At 30.5% G+C, this 17,953-nt stretch overlaps 1 protein-coding gene across 1 annotated transcript; it reads right to left on the bottom strand.

Annotated features, from left to right (window-relative positions):
- Positions 1 to 1,789: 1,789 nt before the first annotated feature.
- LOC132950434 (von Willebrand factor A domain-containing protein 8) lies at positions 1,790 to 17,832 on the bottom strand. Its single transcript, XM_061021892.1, has 22 exons — positions 17,583 to 17,832; positions 16,014 to 16,162; positions 15,736 to 15,816; positions 15,280 to 15,521; positions 15,039 to 15,206; positions 14,799 to 14,963; positions 9,514 to 9,672; positions 7,062 to 7,280; positions 6,731 to 6,946; positions 6,510 to 6,670; positions 6,217 to 6,380; positions 6,045 to 6,151; positions 5,774 to 5,964; positions 5,485 to 5,689; positions 5,263 to 5,411; positions 4,873 to 5,201; positions 4,461 to 4,811; positions 4,205 to 4,404; positions 3,939 to 4,094; positions 3,766 to 3,874; positions 3,146 to 3,701; positions 1,790 to 2,099 (listed from the first exon to the last, which is right to left on the bottom strand). Exons 2-22 carry the CDS (start codon positions 16,153 to 16,155, stop codon positions 1,991 to 1,993), a joined length of 4,179 nt encoding a protein of 1,392 aa, XP_060877875.1. The 5' UTR covers positions 16,156 to 16,162; positions 17,583 to 17,832; the 3' UTR covers positions 1,790 to 1,990.
- Between the last annotated feature and the right edge of the window lie 121 nt (positions 17,833 to 17,953).

The raw sequence follows: 17,953 nt of genomic DNA on the forward strand, positions 1-17,953 counted from the left end.
TTTGAGGAAGAGAAACGCATATGGAATGGAATAGACGATCGTGTACGGCGGGAGGGACATTGAATGAGACACGGGATGTCGGGATAGTGGTTTTGGACTGTCAATTTTAGAGGAAAGAAGATTAGATAGAAATGATAATAGTTAGCTGAATGACGACGATCAGAGAGGCTTTCTAAGGAAAATAGGCGTTGGATTGGCGTGTAATCGTGAGTTGGACGGGATATGTTTAGTTTATAAGCAGCGTGACGGAGGAATTTTCTTTAAACCTTTTCTATCATGCTACTTGCAGAAGCGGTGGACTGGTCCCAGAGGATGGTTCCACACTTAAGGATGGGACGGACCAAGGAACAGAAAAGAGTTTTTAGTGGTGTGAGAAAGCGAAAGTCAGTAGAGACACGGTTTATGAAATCTAGCAGTTTAAGAGCCTTACAACAGATTATCTGAATGTGCATATTAGGGCACAGGTTCTGTGTAAGAGTAAATCCTAAATCCTTAACATAATTATTACAAGTTATCAAGCGGGAATTGTTTACGGAGTAAGTATGCTTGATTACAACATTAATACGACAAAAAGTCATTACTGAATATTTACTAATTTTAAGAGCTACCCCCAAAGATAATAATAATATATAAAATATTCATAGGTACATTTTTTTTTTAAACATTTGTTTGTCTTAACTAATTTACTATTATATTTGTGTTAAATATAAACATTATTTTTATTCTTAATATTCTTTATTGAAGGAAAATGCCAAAACAGCTACGCGTAACTGTAATGAAATGGTATATTGCCTATATATTGCCCCTTATTAAATTGACACAAGCAGGCCAGGAAAATTATACTGTTAAAAATCTATTGTAATAACTAAGATCATCTCTGTTGGTTGTTGAAAAGTAAGGATGTGAATTTGTGGAAAATTACATTTCTTTAGCTTATTGTAAGTTTGAATTTTAAATTTTTACTCAATTTTATATTCACTCGTAAATTAACGATTTTCTTATTCTGTTGTAATTCAAAAACGAATAATCGTAGATACTTGAAATTATAAGATATCGGTGTTATTATTATATCATTTGTATCATCTATCATGGAATGTGGGTTTGCGACGGCGCTGTCAGTCGTAGATATACGATATCTAAATATTTTTCAAGTTCAAGGAAACTAAAAGATATTTTTGACGTGTAATGACTAGTGATGAGTAGTGACTGTTGGTCGTCATTACATTTAATCTAAACCAATTGCGAATTACGATGATCCGTTTTTATCTGAAAATACAGACAGTCACATTAGTTCAGTTACTATTTGTAATTTTATTTAAATTATTGTGGTTTATTAATTGTACATAATTATTTAGTATTTGAATATTTAGCAATTGTTATTATTATTTAATAATTTACAGGGGGAGGGGGGGCTAAAACCCCTTAATCCCCCTAAATATGCCACTGGCCATTGCTTCAATAAAGGTGAACAAAATGACACCTAATGTACAGCTGGGCAGTACACACTTGCCCAACTTTTTATTATTCATGTTTTGTCAATTTTGTCAATCAACATATTTTTCAATAGATTACATCATTTACATCAATTGTTTAAACTTTTTTATTTCTAGAGAGGAGGTGAAATATTATTCTGGTATTCAATACAAATATTATTATCTTCTATATGAATGTGTAGACTGTAGTAGAATATCAAGCTCAAGTAGCTCAACACTAGTAAATATACATAGGTATGGCAGTGATAATTAGTAGTCATATTAAAAATATGGATAGTAAATAAATACTAGTGTAATAAAAAATATATTGTAAGACTTTATTGTTTGAAAAATTAGTTCTATCACAGCAATATTTATATTCAATATACATATGAGTAATAAATATTTATTATATTTATATTATTTGGTAACTACAATCCCTTAATTTATTAAAACCATATAATTACAATAACCAATTTACAGGCACATACAACTTTTATAACAAGACACCAAATTTATTAAAAAACACTCATAATAGAAGACATGAAAATTTGTTGAATGATTTGTGGGATGTTTTTGAGGTCCATACATACAAAACTTTTCCCTGCTGGTAAGCTTTTAGTTAACCTGCAATACAAAAAATATAAATAAATACTTTTTATTAATATGACTAATGACTAGGGCTCGGATGTTGTTGCATTTGCAACTTTTTTTCTATTGTTCGGATTTGTTGCTAAGTAGGTTATAAATTTGTTTCAAACGAGTACCAATTAATATATAAAAATTTTAAGTGCAACTTTTTGCAATTTTTGACCTTTTTTCAATTTTATTGCAATTTTGTTGATTGTCGTCATTTTCAATACAATTTTATGTATTTTTTTGTGTTTTCACTTTTTTTTGTTAGATTATACAGGTTTAATCTATGGTTATGTCGGGCTTTGTTGGTTGAGACTTGTGACGGCTTATTTGACCGTCGTCGTCGGTGGTAACTGGAAAAACCATTTAATACAGTAGATATCGCGGTCATCACAGTTTGAGAACCTGAAGAAGTCGTTTATAGTACAGTGCAATAATTTTTAAGGTAAGGTAAAGTTTTAAAAAAAAAAAAATAAAAAGTTTTAAATTTTGATAAAATTATTTGTAGGTTTCTGAAAAAATAAGAAGACCGGACAATTTACCAGATTTTTAATGACAACTGACGAGAATTTGAATTTGAATCTTTTTTATTATCTACTCGTTTAAAACCTACCTAATAAAACTTTATAATATTACTTAATAAAATGACTTAATCCATTTCATAAAATAATTTGTTAATATATTTTTTTAATTTTTTTGGTACAAAATATTTTTTTATTGCAATTTTTAATTGCAATTTTGGGTTTTTTTCACAGCAATAATGCAATCAATTTTATAACATTTTTAGTGCAACAACATCCGAGCCCTACTAATGACTATACTATACAAATTATAAAATAAAATAATAATATTAAATACTTTTAACACCAATTACATAATATTTGTTTGAATTAATTTATGTATATTTTATATACATATTATTATTACTCGTTCACTATGTACAATGCTAATTGGTGTCATGATTATCTGGTCAGCACAGGGACAAGTACATACAAATATGATATGAGTTAATGCATGTTAAATTGTTAGTTACTTACATGTCTGCTTGATCACCAAGTGATCCAATGAAAATTGCAAAAGATTGAACGTCTTCACTCGAATTAAGTGCTGCAGCCAATCTATCAGGTCTTATATTATAGCGTGATAAGTTAGCATCTGATAATAGTATAATTATAGCTTCATCAAAATCAGTTCGCTCAGCTTCTAAGGTTTTTTGTGCATATATAACAGATTGGAGAGTATTATCTCCAGCCATACAGAATTGAGTATGAGCATGCATCTTTTTAATAACATCTAGTCGTCGCTTGTTATCAGTAGGCGGATTTGATTTATCTACAAACTTAAGGCATTCTGTCTCGCCTGAATGTCCAACAATATCATAACTAATTTTGTCTTCAAAACCACTAAGTGCTTCCATCACCATTATGACAGCTTCAAGTTCACGGTCTAAACGTCCATCATAGTTGTTGAATCTATACATACTGCCAGAAACATCCACAATAAACCGTAAACGTTTTGGTTTTAACTGAGGAGCTCCAATCTGTGGGTCGACATTCCCCCGTTTCCGATAAATAGAACGTTCGCCAATAACACCTAATAAATTAATAAATATAATATAAAACATTAAAAATAAAATGCATTATAATTTGGTAATGACCTTCTATTAATTTACTATCATCCAGTTCACCAGATGTTTGATGCCTAACCCATTGTCTTTCTTGGGATTTGGCTTGTAATGAATTCAATATCACTCTCAATGCTTGTACCTTAGTAACAAATGCATTTACTTTAACAAAATTGATTCTATTTTAGTGACAAATTTTATATTACTTGGTTTTTAACTGGTAAAGAGTATTCATTGTATACTTTATCATCATACTCAGTCATTTCTATTTCTTTGAGACGTTCCTTGTATGCCTTTTGACCCATTTGTCTTGCTGCTTCTTTGACATGTTCTGGTACTGCGTCTTTCTCTGCGTCAGACACCTGTTTGTAAACATGTACATATATATTTTTTTAGAAAATTGATGATTAATATAGTAAAAAAAAAACATAGAAATAAATTAAAAACTAATTGATGTAAGTATGTAACCTACCTGAAAAACTTTATGTTTTGCATCTAGCCTATAAGGACCACCTTTTCCACCTAGTCCAGCTGTATCCCGGCCGCCAGTACCACCAGCCCAAGTGTTTCCACCTACATGCGGTTCGTTTTTTTCATCCACTTTACCATGTTTTGGGCTAGAAACATCAAGACCACTTTCTTTTTCCACAGTGATTTGTAGATTTTTTTTTTCTGTAACAAAAAAGTTCATAAAATACTGGATCCTTAAAATTGATTGGATTACGTACGAGTTGGACCAGCCCAAGGTGATAGTTTTATTGGTAATTTATGTTTGTTAAGAACATTTGTGATTACTTCTTGCGCCTCTTTGGAATAGCAGTCAAAATCAAATACATTTCTAATGGCATCTAATAATGTATCTTGGGGATAAATTTGTAAATGTTTGATTATATTAACTGCTTCTCTAGTTGAATATGGATACGAGACTAAGTTTTGATCGAACAGCTGTCTCAGATCTCCAAAAGCAGCAATTACTTGATCAATAACTTCTACAGAAATATCGGGACCATAGCTTTTCAACAACTGTGTTTCAGATTCACGACTAGGATTATCAACAATGTGACAACTGAATACATCACCTAGAATAAATCATTCATCAATTAGTATATTTTTAATTTAATTACAATAATAAAAATTTACCGAGTGTGCTGAAAAGGTTATTTCCCAAAAATGGAAATCCTGGTCGATTTGCCAAGACTATCATTCGAAAGTCTGGATGAAGTACAATCATACTGTTATCATTTACAATATTAGCATTACTAATAATTTGTCTACCATCAGCAAGTCTCATGTTGCCAGTTTCTACGAGATTTTTCAATACACATGTCACATGAGCTGGAGCTTTGTCTGCTTCGTCTATAACTAAAACGTAACCATTCTTAACAGCTTTAACTAATGGTGAATCTTCAATTTGCAAAACGCCATCAATTACTGTTTGTTGACTAGTCAATGATTGTACTGTCGTATCCCTAGAAAAAAATATATCCTTGATAAATAATAAAAAAAAAAGTTAAATTAATAAACTCATACCTATGGAGTTGAATGTATTCTCTAGGCCTATTTACTAGTTGTAAAAATCGGTCAACCAGTTTGTTTTTACCGACACCTTGGTTTCCAACTAACAAAAGATGTTCTCCCAAAACAAAGTCTTGTAGCATAAGTTCTAGTTGTTTCAGATGCTAAAGAATAAGTTTTTTTATAATTAAACAAACATATTTTAATCATTACTGTTTTTCAGAATTATATTCTTACTTGAGGTAAATCGTAGAATAAAATATTTGGAACTTTACTAGATGCGCTAGTTTTATATCGAGCAATAGTTGTATTACCAATGGTTAAGTAGTCATCGTCATATTTACAGTTTATTGAAGAGTCGTCTAAATTTTCAGATATTGGTTGAATACTGCAACTGTATAATGTTTTTTCGAGCATTTGTTTTGTTAGTTGTGGTAAAAATCTATAAGCAAAAGAAAAAAATTTCGTATTAATACATGCATAAATTATTCAAATTATTCCAAATTATCAAGTAAAAAAAACATACTGAGATAAACAAGCTTTGTTTACAATACTGTAAAAGTCTGAATCAGGATATTTATCAAGTCTTTTTGAGATTCGTAACAATTGACGGGTAGATAAAGATGGAGCTAAAGAATTTAAATAAATATCAGATGATTCTCGAAGTTTTTTCGTAACAGCCACTAATCTTTTCATTGGTTTTACACTATTTGGATACTTAAAAAAAAAATGTATTATTTTTCTTTACATCTGAAACATCAACTAAAATACTAAATGATTCAAAAATCAAATCTTACAAGATGTTGTACAATTTTCAATTCTTCAACAGCGGACAAAGGTCTAAGCTCATGAAATATGAACATGTTTAGTACTTCCGGAGTAATCCACTGTGGAATGGTGCCACCTAACATATACAAAATATTTTATACAATATAAGCAATATATTTTTTGCCTTAAAACAATATTAACCAGGTGGTTCTGCAAGTGCCATAATTCTGAAAGCTGGATGTACGCGAATAATATTTGATTTGTCCATAACATCTACTCCTAACTTTTTCGCCAGTTTGTCATATCTATCTGATCTTAACAGTCTAGTACCATCATGAAGTTGAAGATCTCGATCTTGAATAAGTCTGAAAAACATAAAAGGTGTTTATTACTATTTACTATATTAGAGTTTATGCTTTATAGGTATGATCAGATCAATGAAATTTTAAGATAAATGTTTCATGTAGGTACAATAAATGTACAATAAAACTAACCTGTGTAAAACAGACAATGTTGACAAATGTAGTCTATGAAGGCCGTCAAGGACGGCTAATTTTCCCTCGATGGCAGCAACCACTAACGGACTATACTTCCAAACGGTGTCGCCGTTTGGTAGTGTGGTTCTTTGTTGGATTAAATCTCTTGCCGTCAAATCCTGTGGGAAAGAAATATAATTAAAAAAAAAAAAATGAATAAAATTGCTTTTGATCCAAACCTGATACAGGGAAACGGTTTCCACGTTGTAGTTAAATGTGCTCGCGAATCTATTCACGATTGCCGTCTTTCCACTGCCTCTTGGTCCAATGATGCATATGTCGGCTGCCGAATGACTGAGCGCGAGATCCGACAGTACAGCGTTTTGATAACCTGTGTCTACAAAATCCGGAAATACTGCAGCGACGTTTATGGAAGTCGCGTTTCCGAACGGGACCTAAGTGTAGTATAATATTATATTATTAAAATAAGTCAAACGGAATGCGATGTCATCGATGTCATGTAACTCACAGTAAGCGATGTAATATCATTGTCTATTTTGTTGTACCTACCGTAAAACGTTTGGAATTGTCTAGAACGACTTCGGCCTCGTTCTGGTTGTCCGGTCTTCCAACGGACGCGACATGACGATTGATCGGTTCGTCTCCGTTTTCAGGACAGAAAGACGACAATATGCCATTAACGGATCGTTTACCGTCCGGGTTCATGAAACTTTCGAATGGATAGAGTCGTTTCAGCACACTATTTGGCGACACGGACGGGTTGTTGTACTGAAATATGCGGCTGCAGTTTGTATGGAATACACGCGAATCTCAGTGTCAGGTGGTACGACAATAATATAATTTGGGTATGTCAGTATGATGTATATTATGGGTTTGCGACCATTCCCTACTTGGCTACGTCAGATGCATAAATCGTTTATTTTAAATATTTTTGCATTTTTCCGAATAAAATAAGATTTACAGTCGTATAACTTAAAATACAATGACAAATGTTTATAATATGTGCCTGTTTTAAATTACCAACCATATGTTTACGCAAATAAAATAAACGAAAATTATTCGAATAATTATGTTTGAAATTTAGTCGAATAATTTTTTACTCAAATAATGTTTGAAAATTATTCGAAAAATTTGAAAACATTATTATTCAAATATATTTTTACGCGAATAATTATGAATAAAACATCCGAATAATAATTTATTCGAATAAAATGTTATCTAAATAGTAAATAATCATCTAAATAAGATTTCATTCAAATAACGCGGCCCTTCTCTGTATAGGGCCATAGGGGCATAACATTTAATTAAAAAGCGAGTATAATTGAATTACCTATACACCGACGGCTAAGGCATAGCTAAAAAATATATTTTGTGTGACGTGTGTCATAACTCATAAATATTGTAAGTAACTAAAATAAATTACAATAAAAATTAAATGTATTAAAAAAATACTGCCTAGTTTGTTTTTCATCAACACTGGTACAGATGTCTCACCCGCATATGTAGTGGCTCAAAGCCTCAAACGTACAAGTGTACCTATAGGCTACAACATCAAATTTTACGTTCACAATAATCCATATTTTTACTCAGTTATTTTTAAAATTATAATGAATTAAACTATTGGCTATTATAGGGTGAACACACTGTCCGGTTACTACAGCCGCTGCGGTAATCGGGATAGTCAGATTGCACTTATTACCTAAAAAGAAATGGTCGAATTGCACTTGGTTTCAAAAAAGGTAATGGTCGAACTGCACTCGTTCAAAAAAAGGAGTTAAATTTTCAATTATTATTATAATAATAATTGACGATTTAAAAAAAAAATTACTAAAAAAATTATAAAAATTAAAATTTTTTATAATAATGACAATAATTATATTTGATGATTTAATATAATATGTATATATAATATTATATTAACATAATGAACAATGGTAATATGGTATGTATAAAACAATCATTTTTAACTACCCCAATAATTAAAATCATTGTCAGTTCTAAGCCTGTAAGTGGGAAGGGAAATTAGTGAATTATAAACGATTAACCCCTTCAAAGTTCAAATGCATGATATTTTTGTCAGAATACCTTTTTTGAGCCCAATTGCGGTTTGATTAAAATAAGTGCAATTTGGCCATACCCGCGGTAATGAACCCCGTCCGGTTCGACCGCGACACGTCGAGAGGGCATCTTTAAGGTTTTTATTGATATTTTAAGTACGAAGCAAGTTATGAGCATTTTAAAACTGTGCTTTTCTTGTTCATTTGGCTCATATAACTTATTTTAAAATTAAAATTAAAAATAGCCTCTGGATGTCCTAGAATCTAGATAATAATAATAATATTATCTATTACCATTGGTTATAAATAGGTACTAGTATTTATAATCAATGCTAATATATTTACATTTTATAAAGGGTAAATTGATAATTTACTCATTTTTAAAAAAAATGAGTTAAATGGATTATTATCAACGTAATTTTGCTATGTTGTACGTAAGATGGAGCCAACCATGCAGGTATTAAGAGGATATCAGCATTTGTTTTCTCTCTCCGACCCACGCGAAACATAGCAAATGTATGTTTAGCAGAAGGCGCAGACCTACCCTGTGTTATTACTTTTATTATTAGAGTGAATTCACCAATTACCAAACTTTAAACTAAGAACATTGCTCATAAAAGCATTTTTAAATTGTAATAATTTACAAGTTCATAACTTACATATATATACGTATGTATCATAAAATAGCCGACGTAGGGACATAGATAATATTGTTAACCTACATTTTGATAATTGTCGTGATAAATACTCTAATATTAAAAGTAATAACACAGGGTTGGTTCTGCTAAATGTTAATTTGTTATGTTGCGCGTGGGTCAGAGAGAAAAAACAAATAGTGCGCTGACATTATCTTAAGGGATAATATATCAGGGGCGCTGTTGATGCTTAATATTCCTACACTACTGTTATTTATTTTATACTCGGAATTATGTGTTTTTACTTACAATTAGTTTGGCGACAACGGGCACGTTTTCTATCGGGAAATCGTGCAAGCCCAATTCGCTGGACTCTGGCGACGCCAGAGCGTAGGCGCAGGACAACACATTTTCCAATTTTTCCTTGGGTGCCGTCGGGTACTCGGCAATCAGGTCGTTTAGCATGTTCTAGACATTAAATTATAATTTAATTATTACTAATACAAATAAATAATAGAGTCATTAACGATAAATTCATTTCGGGAAACTTTTGAGGTAGGTACTAGACAAGCCCGCACATAATAGCTTTAGTCACGCTATAAGCATTATACAGGAGTTTGATAGAGGCGATATAAAAATATAAGAACTGCAATTTGGGGGTTGATTACAATGTTTCGTTTGACGACTTTTTCCACTCTATAATTGTCATTAGTTTAACGGCTTGGGAACATGATTTTTTCAAAAACTTTTTTTTGTTTTGATTGTTTTAACATTAGGATATGTAATCACTATTCACAAAGATATAAAACTGTCGATGAAAACATTAAGCCGCACCTTTTTGAGAATATTTTATGAGTTTTCGTATATTATAGACTGCAGGAAACTTAGGTAGGTACCTATATTGCATTTTTACTTTAGGTATTTTACTATAATGTATATTAATTTAGAATATTAAAACTTACTTTATAGTTTAAATATATCTAAAACAAACTAAACCAAAATGTTTATATTAATTGTAAACTTAATTAACATTTCCTCCCTAGACCATAATTAGTGTTCGTATGATGCAGTTAATACTTATAATAAATATCAATATATTTTGTACAAAACAAATTGAATCGCTTATAAATCATTAGCCACACGATTTAAAATAGTTTTATAAATTTAAAAATATCCTGTTTCCTTACAAAATTTAAAAAAAGTAGCAAAACCCAAATAAGATTCCTATGATTGTTCGAAAACTAAATTTTTATGTAGTTGGATATTTATAAAAAAAATAACGCTATAGTCATTTTTTTTTGTAATTTTATTCAAAAAATATAAACTGTGAAAACTTGAAACATTCCACTGTATCTTAATTATCATTTTCTAATAAAATTTTTCTAAATACCACAAATATATTCACACTGTTCTACGGTATGTTTGTATTGGATTTTTAGCTAATAACAATTATATAATAAATGCAATGTTTTTGGCAAAAATGTGTTCAAACTACAATATTACTAATAGAAAAAATAAATTACTTTTATTCATTTTAGGAATATAAATAGTGATAAATTAAAATTTAATACATTTATAGTGACCTACTCAACGACGAGGTACACTCAACGCTTCTATACAGCAGAGCGACTTCCCCGGTTTTCAAGTTTTTATATTTAAAATTACGCATGTAATAAAAATACGAGTATTCGTGAACTAGTGAAAATTAATTGTCTCCTGAATTTATCTGATTTCATTAAAAGTTTAAAAAGTAATTATATTTTAATTAAACCATTTTTTGTTTATCTCGTAAATTGTTATTATAATATACCTACACATTTTATTGCAGCACGTCAATTTGAACGACTTTAAAGTTCGAACCTAATACATTTGGTAACTGGGTTGCATTGTCAATGCTGCCGAATGCAACCATCATCAATAGACATATTATAAAATTAAAAATAGTGAATACTATATTATTAATAACCCAATTTTTATATTTTTATGCGATTATCATCTCTCGTCATAAACACGTAGGAATAATAATTAAAATAAATGAAAAGAGTTTCAAAGAAATTCCGTCTAATAGCGAAAATGTCATAACCGATTAACGTAAAAAATAGTTCATAATAATTGAGGTATTTACATGGCATTACACACACACACAAGCATATAATATAATATATAAATAATGCATTCAAGATTCAACAGTAAAAAATTACGAACGATTAAAAAAAAACCTAAAATAATGCGGTATACAATTTAATGTGTGCTGTCTTTTATTATTCGTTCTACGACTGCGTTGTTTGTGTTTATCGTCACGGAAATTTCTATTTTTTTTTATTCATACCTCTATAAACGTTACCTACGGAGATACCTATATATAATCTACGTTTATTCGTTTTTGAAAACCGTATAATAATGACACTGTCACATTAAAAAAGAGGCTATGTATATACACCACCCCGCTGCATGCCGGCGACGACCGTAACCGCGCGATACACGTTTCAAGGAAATATAAAACGAAGGACGACTTAGCCGTGGGCGTCTCTCTTCGAGGGGGTGCATGGGTGGGGAGCACGATGGCGTGTGCATGTCTAAGAGTCGTTGGTTTAGCGATGAGGGGGTTGTCATTTACAACACACACACACGCGCACACGAGACGTTTACACAAATGTGTACGGCGATTTTGAATTCGGATACAATAATAATAATATAACTTATAAGTGCAGGTTCAGTCGGCGTCCCGGGCGCGCACGAGTCGGAACACTCGCAGAACTCCCGACTACGACTGCGATTATGAAGACGGCCGACGCGGACCCGTACGAGTTTTTCCGATGGAAATCGTCATGCGGACGACTGGTGGTTCGGACCACGTGGGTGAGCGGCGTAAGGCACGTCTTGTTGTCCGACGACGACAAATCGCCCGAAAAAGAAAAACGACTGCAGCTCCGGCGGCGGGCGACGCACGTTGACCGGGGGACGCAGAGCTCGCGGATAGTCGATGACCACAACGACGAAGACTGCAGTGAATACAATTGCAACGACGACGAAAATTACGTGGAACGCGTGTTGCAGTGGTTGCAAAAGCCGTCGGTGGAGCTGGATGCCCGCCGGAAACCCATGTCAGCGCCGGGCATCGACACTCGCGGCTGCAGGCGCCCGGCGCTTGTCAAGACCTGTTCGATCCCGGAACGCCAAAGCCCCAGGTCCGAACATCGGCAGGCAATCGTGATCCACGACGAGAGACCGGCAACGACGACGACGAGGACCTGCGTAAAGAGTCGACACAAAACCGAATTGCACGTCCACATGCCATCCGTAATGCAGGGTGGTGCAGCCACCACGGCCGATAACGGTAAAATCGCCCACGACTACGAATGTTATTAGCGAGTCCGGTTTTTCAGAGTGTAATATTTAAGTAGATACCTACACGAAATCTCTTGCAAAAATTATTCGTCTCGACTCATTGTCATAGCTAGGAGGGGCTCCCCCTCATTGGGGTACGAGTTTTTTTTATCTGTATTATGATGACATGCTTTCTTCGTTTAATAAAAGATTAACAACAAATGTAGACATTTAAATTTCACTGTCTTACCTGATAGTTACCTTCTAAACTTCTAAAACATGAAATAGTACTAGAATTTCCCTGAACTGGGAAAATTTAGAAGGGGATGCAAAAATCTAAAAAAAAAAATGTGAGAACCAGAATATTTAAATGTCATAATGTCATATTAATGAGGATATAATTAGAAGGGGTACATATAAATATTTCCTAAAAAGAAGAGGAGCTCTGCCTACCTCAATTCAAGCACTGAGTAATACCATTGATTATAAATACTAGTATAACCTTATAAATACTAGAATTTATAATCAACGGTAATACCTATGTTTGATGAAGTTAAACTGGCTTATACAACCATATTATGAAAAGTAGAATTTGAGTTGAGCAAATGAAATAGAAGACAAGCCAAAATAAATGCCTTGCTATAATACTATGGTCTCAAATATGTCAAATTATATGTATGTCTTTTAGTATTGAGTAGGTTAGTTTTGTAGTTGATATGATGAGTCAGTAAGACATTTGTTATAAATAAATAGTTATGACACACAACAAATTGCCAACAAGAAGAGAACAAATAATTGTAGTTTGTTCATAATTTTATATGTGCCGGATACCGGTAATAGTTAAAACTAAAATCGACAAAATTTAAAAATCATTTATAAGTAGATACACCTAGCTATAAAAATATTATATATATATCAGTTTGTATAGTGATCCTGTTAACTTAAGTATTGTGCATTAATTATGGTGAATGTTTTAATGTAATTTAGAACCTACACTTTAAGACATATTTTTATTATGTTAAGAAAATTTGAATCGTTAAATATTATTTAGTGATAATGATAACAAACAAATGTATTCAACCAAATATATATAATTATTAATTATTAATTAATAAACAGCTTGTTTTCATTTCATTATGACGTATTTATTTTGAATATATTAGAAGTTATTATTTGATTAGTACGTAATTAAAATATTCTTGAAACGTTATAATCTTTGCAGTTTTTAATGTTATTTGGTTTGATTAAACAAATATTTTATTTCTGTTAAACCATAAAATATCTTGAAGTTTAAAGACATATATTCTGAATAAAAAAATTTAACACTCAAATCATAATTTCAAAATATTATGTAAAAATGTATTAATTTATTAATGTTAAACTTATATTTTTTTTATGAAATTAAAATTGCTATACTCAGTGGCATAACCAGGTTTATGAAAGGGAGGGAGCTTAAACACTTCTGTCTATGCCACTAATATTAATACTAATACTCTTGTCTCAAAAATAGAATACATTGGTTCTGCGCACTTTTTTCACCTTCTACCCAGGAGCGCAATTTCAATGAAAAAACAGGGCGTGCTGAAGCCCCTCTATTTTTTTTTGTCATATTATCATATGTAGACTTATGCACTTATGTAGACGATAAATACAAGCAAATAGCAATTCGAAAACATTGGTCACTAGTATAATTAGTATAAATGGAATTATTTACTATCATTATCAATGATAAAATTATAACAGTGGCAATAGTGGATTGGGGAAACATAAAGTATTCTGAGTAATATATTTTGTCACACTGCAAATGTATCCAGCAATGCGTTTTTGCCAAATTACTGTACGAACGGGTGTTATGGACACCGCTACGGTATTTACAAATAATCTAAATTTAAAATGTTTACTATAATTTTATGTTTTTATTACACGTCTTACGTATTACCCGTCTACACTCTACATACACAAACGTTTCATCAAAATATCACTTGATTAGTTTTTTAAATAATAATATTATTTATAAATATAAATAAAAAATAACATAATAAAAACTGTTTTTTTTATACATAATGACTATTAAAATGTAAATTAACATGAAAAAAATTTGGGGGTGCTAAGCACACCCAAGCCCCCCCCCCCCAATTTCAAAAATGCTTCTACCGGTCACTACTTATGCCACTATGTGGGAGATGCACGTCACCGGACGGAAATAGGTAGCCGCCCAGGGTTTTCTAATATGAGACAGAGTATAAAATTAATAAACATTATCTTACTGTATAAGATGGTGTCATGATATGTCTAGCTTGAAATCGAGACCGTAGAGGAGGATCTAGTGGAATGCCATTATATGTAGGAACTGGCAAACCAAGTGCAATAACAAAGAAATCTTCACTGACACGAACCAGATTCCATTTCATCATATGCTCTAGACCATGTTCCTATGTGAATAGGTACATGCATATTAGTATATTACATTATTTTAATAAAAGTAATCAACAATTTTGTATTTTTACTTGTAACAATTTATCATATGTTTTGGGTGCTACTAAAAATCTACCATCTTCTAAATGAATCTCACGGTTTTCAAGTAAGTTGTTTAAAATTGGCAAAACATTACGTTCTGCTTTTTCTATTCCATCAAGAATTAATACATGCCCTTCAATTGCAGCTTTAACAGCACTCTATAAAAATAATTCTATTGTATAAGAATGATTTATGACAAAACTAATGTTAACGACTTAAAATAAAATTTACTTGGTTGATGTACTTTGCAGTGCCACCAATAATTTCTCTGCGTTGTTTCAAATCAGCTTCTGTAGTATCTTGAGACAATGAAACAAACTCAACAGATTTATTAGTAAGCTCCAAATAAGCTAAAGCTAAACGCCGTCTGAGAGGCCCAGGTTTTCCTATTAAAAACATATCTTGACCAAGAATATCTTTTTGAAGCATCCATCTTAAGTGGGACATAGCTTCCTGGTTGCAGGTCATGTTTACTGTGAATAAAATAAAATATTGTTCTGAATTTAATGAATATTATTTAAAATTAAAATATTTAATCCACAGTTTCCAAAAAATAGAAATATTTTAAAACTTAGAAATTAACAAGTGAATATTTAAATGAAAACAAATATTAAATAAATTTACAGAAAATGTATACAAACCACATATAATAATATATTAAAAATATATAATTTTTTAATTACTTACAATATTCAATAGGAACCATTTCAGGAGTTTTTGATGCTTTGGTAAGTTTTTTTACATCACCAATGGTAATTTTCAAAATACCTAGAATTACATTTATATTATTTAATCAACTATTTAAAAACAAAACAGTAGTTTTTAAAATCTTAGATAAATATTTTAAAGTTTATTAAATGTTATAGTATTTTTTTTTAAATATTTTACTTAGAAAAGACTTATAGTAATCAACTTAACAAAAAATACTGATTTATTATTCATTCGTAATAAAATTAAATAGTTACCTTCATCATCATTTAAATTAGTTCCTTCTCCAGTCCTCTTTCGGTCAGAAGACATAGCTTGAATTTGTGTTTGTTTTTTATGAATGAAAAATTGTCTATAACCCACTCTATATTTCCATACATTTGCCAATATCATAGACATTTAATACCTAAAATTAAAAATCTACATTAACACAAGAATCGACTAATATCAAATTATTTAAAAAATGATGGTAAAAGATAATTTATGTAAGCTTTATTAAACTACCTATTAATAATGTGTATGTCAATTAACCTTTGCATATCTTAATCATAAACCGGTTGCTATACACACACACATATATATGTAATATTAACCAATAAATTATCTACAATACTGACACAATCTCCTATAACTATAATTTAATTATATTGTTCAATTTTAATTTATGCTTTAACCTTATACGTAATATTTTTCGGGTATTTGAAACTAAAGCTACATGAATGCAGTAAAGGTTTTACTATTTTTTACATACAAGTGACAACATTAATCAAAATCAGTTTTTTTAAGCAATGTATATTTTTGCATTCTTATTTCTTAGTTAATAGTTTATTTGGTAGCCTGAAAAAAATCCAAAAAGCAAATTAGGTATTACTTATAGCTGACTAGGTATCTGTCATACTAGTATATTATCATGTAGGCAGTTCCATATTTCCATATAAACACTAAACACTATAAACATGTGCCTATAGCGTCAATTTAGTACCTATGTAATATATATGCATTTAAGTATTTGTCTCGTGAACAAATTATAATATTTTATCAATGAGTTTTATTTCATTTTACAAAAAAAAAAATAAGAAATTATATGGTTCATAGATAAAAAAATTAATCAACTTGATCAGTTTGAAACCGTTTTTATGACCATATTTTGGAACTCATATAGGAGCGTTTTAACAACATATCTAAAGAACTTAAAAAAGTAAATAGTGACATTTGACTTGAGAAAAATATAACTTAATACATTTCATAACATCAATTCTAAATGACAAGATATTTCATATAAATATTACTATACCAATAAATCCAAAAATATAACCAGCTCTGAATACTATTATACTAATACAATGTATCGGTATAATTTAATAAATTGTTGTGATTATAAGTTTATATCAGTGTATTTTTAATTTCATATATTTCATTATTACATTTATAGCTGTTATGGCCCTAACATATTCTTCAATTGTTATTTAAACAATTAATAGCCAATAACCAGAACATGCAAAACTTGTCAAAAAAACTACTTAAAAATTAAGTTTGATTTGTTTGATAGATATTACATACTGTTATACATACAATTATTACAATGCAGATTAATTTAATACATCTGGATCTGGTAATTTAGATAATATATTAGGTATATATGTAGACTAATATACATTTAGATAGTTGTCAAAAATAGTACTGAGTAAACTATGTAATAACTAATGAGTACCTAATGGTTATTCTTAACAGAAATAACATTGCATAAAATTAAGTAAAGGGAAGTAAATACACACAAGTTAAGAATGAATTTCGGAATATTTAAAATTAAAATCAATATATATTACCGTTGGAACACAGATCTAATCGGTATCAATTGTAATTATTATAATTTTTAATTTCAATTACGTAAATTGTTTTTAATTTATAAGTTTATTAGTCAACATAGATCAAACATTTAAGAATTTAAAACAAAATAATATTATATTATGATTATTGTAATATTAATTAATAAAATAATCTTAATATATTTGTTATAGTTTTTAAAACAATAATTATTAATTATTAATTTTTATAAAATATTTTTCATCATTTGACGTAAGAACCAAAACTAAAGTTTCAAGGTGTTTTATTCAATGTTATTATTTTATCAACACGTGTAGTGATAGCACCGAAGAACAATAACAAACAAGTTTTTCTCCCACGACAGATTGATATC

This window comes from Metopolophium dirhodum, chromosome 8, assembly GCF_019925205.1.
Source record: "Metopolophium dirhodum isolate CAU chromosome 8, ASM1992520v1, whole genome shotgun sequence".
NCBI classification, from domain to species: domain Eukaryota; kingdom Metazoa; phylum Arthropoda; class Insecta; order Hemiptera; family Aphididae; genus Metopolophium; species Metopolophium dirhodum.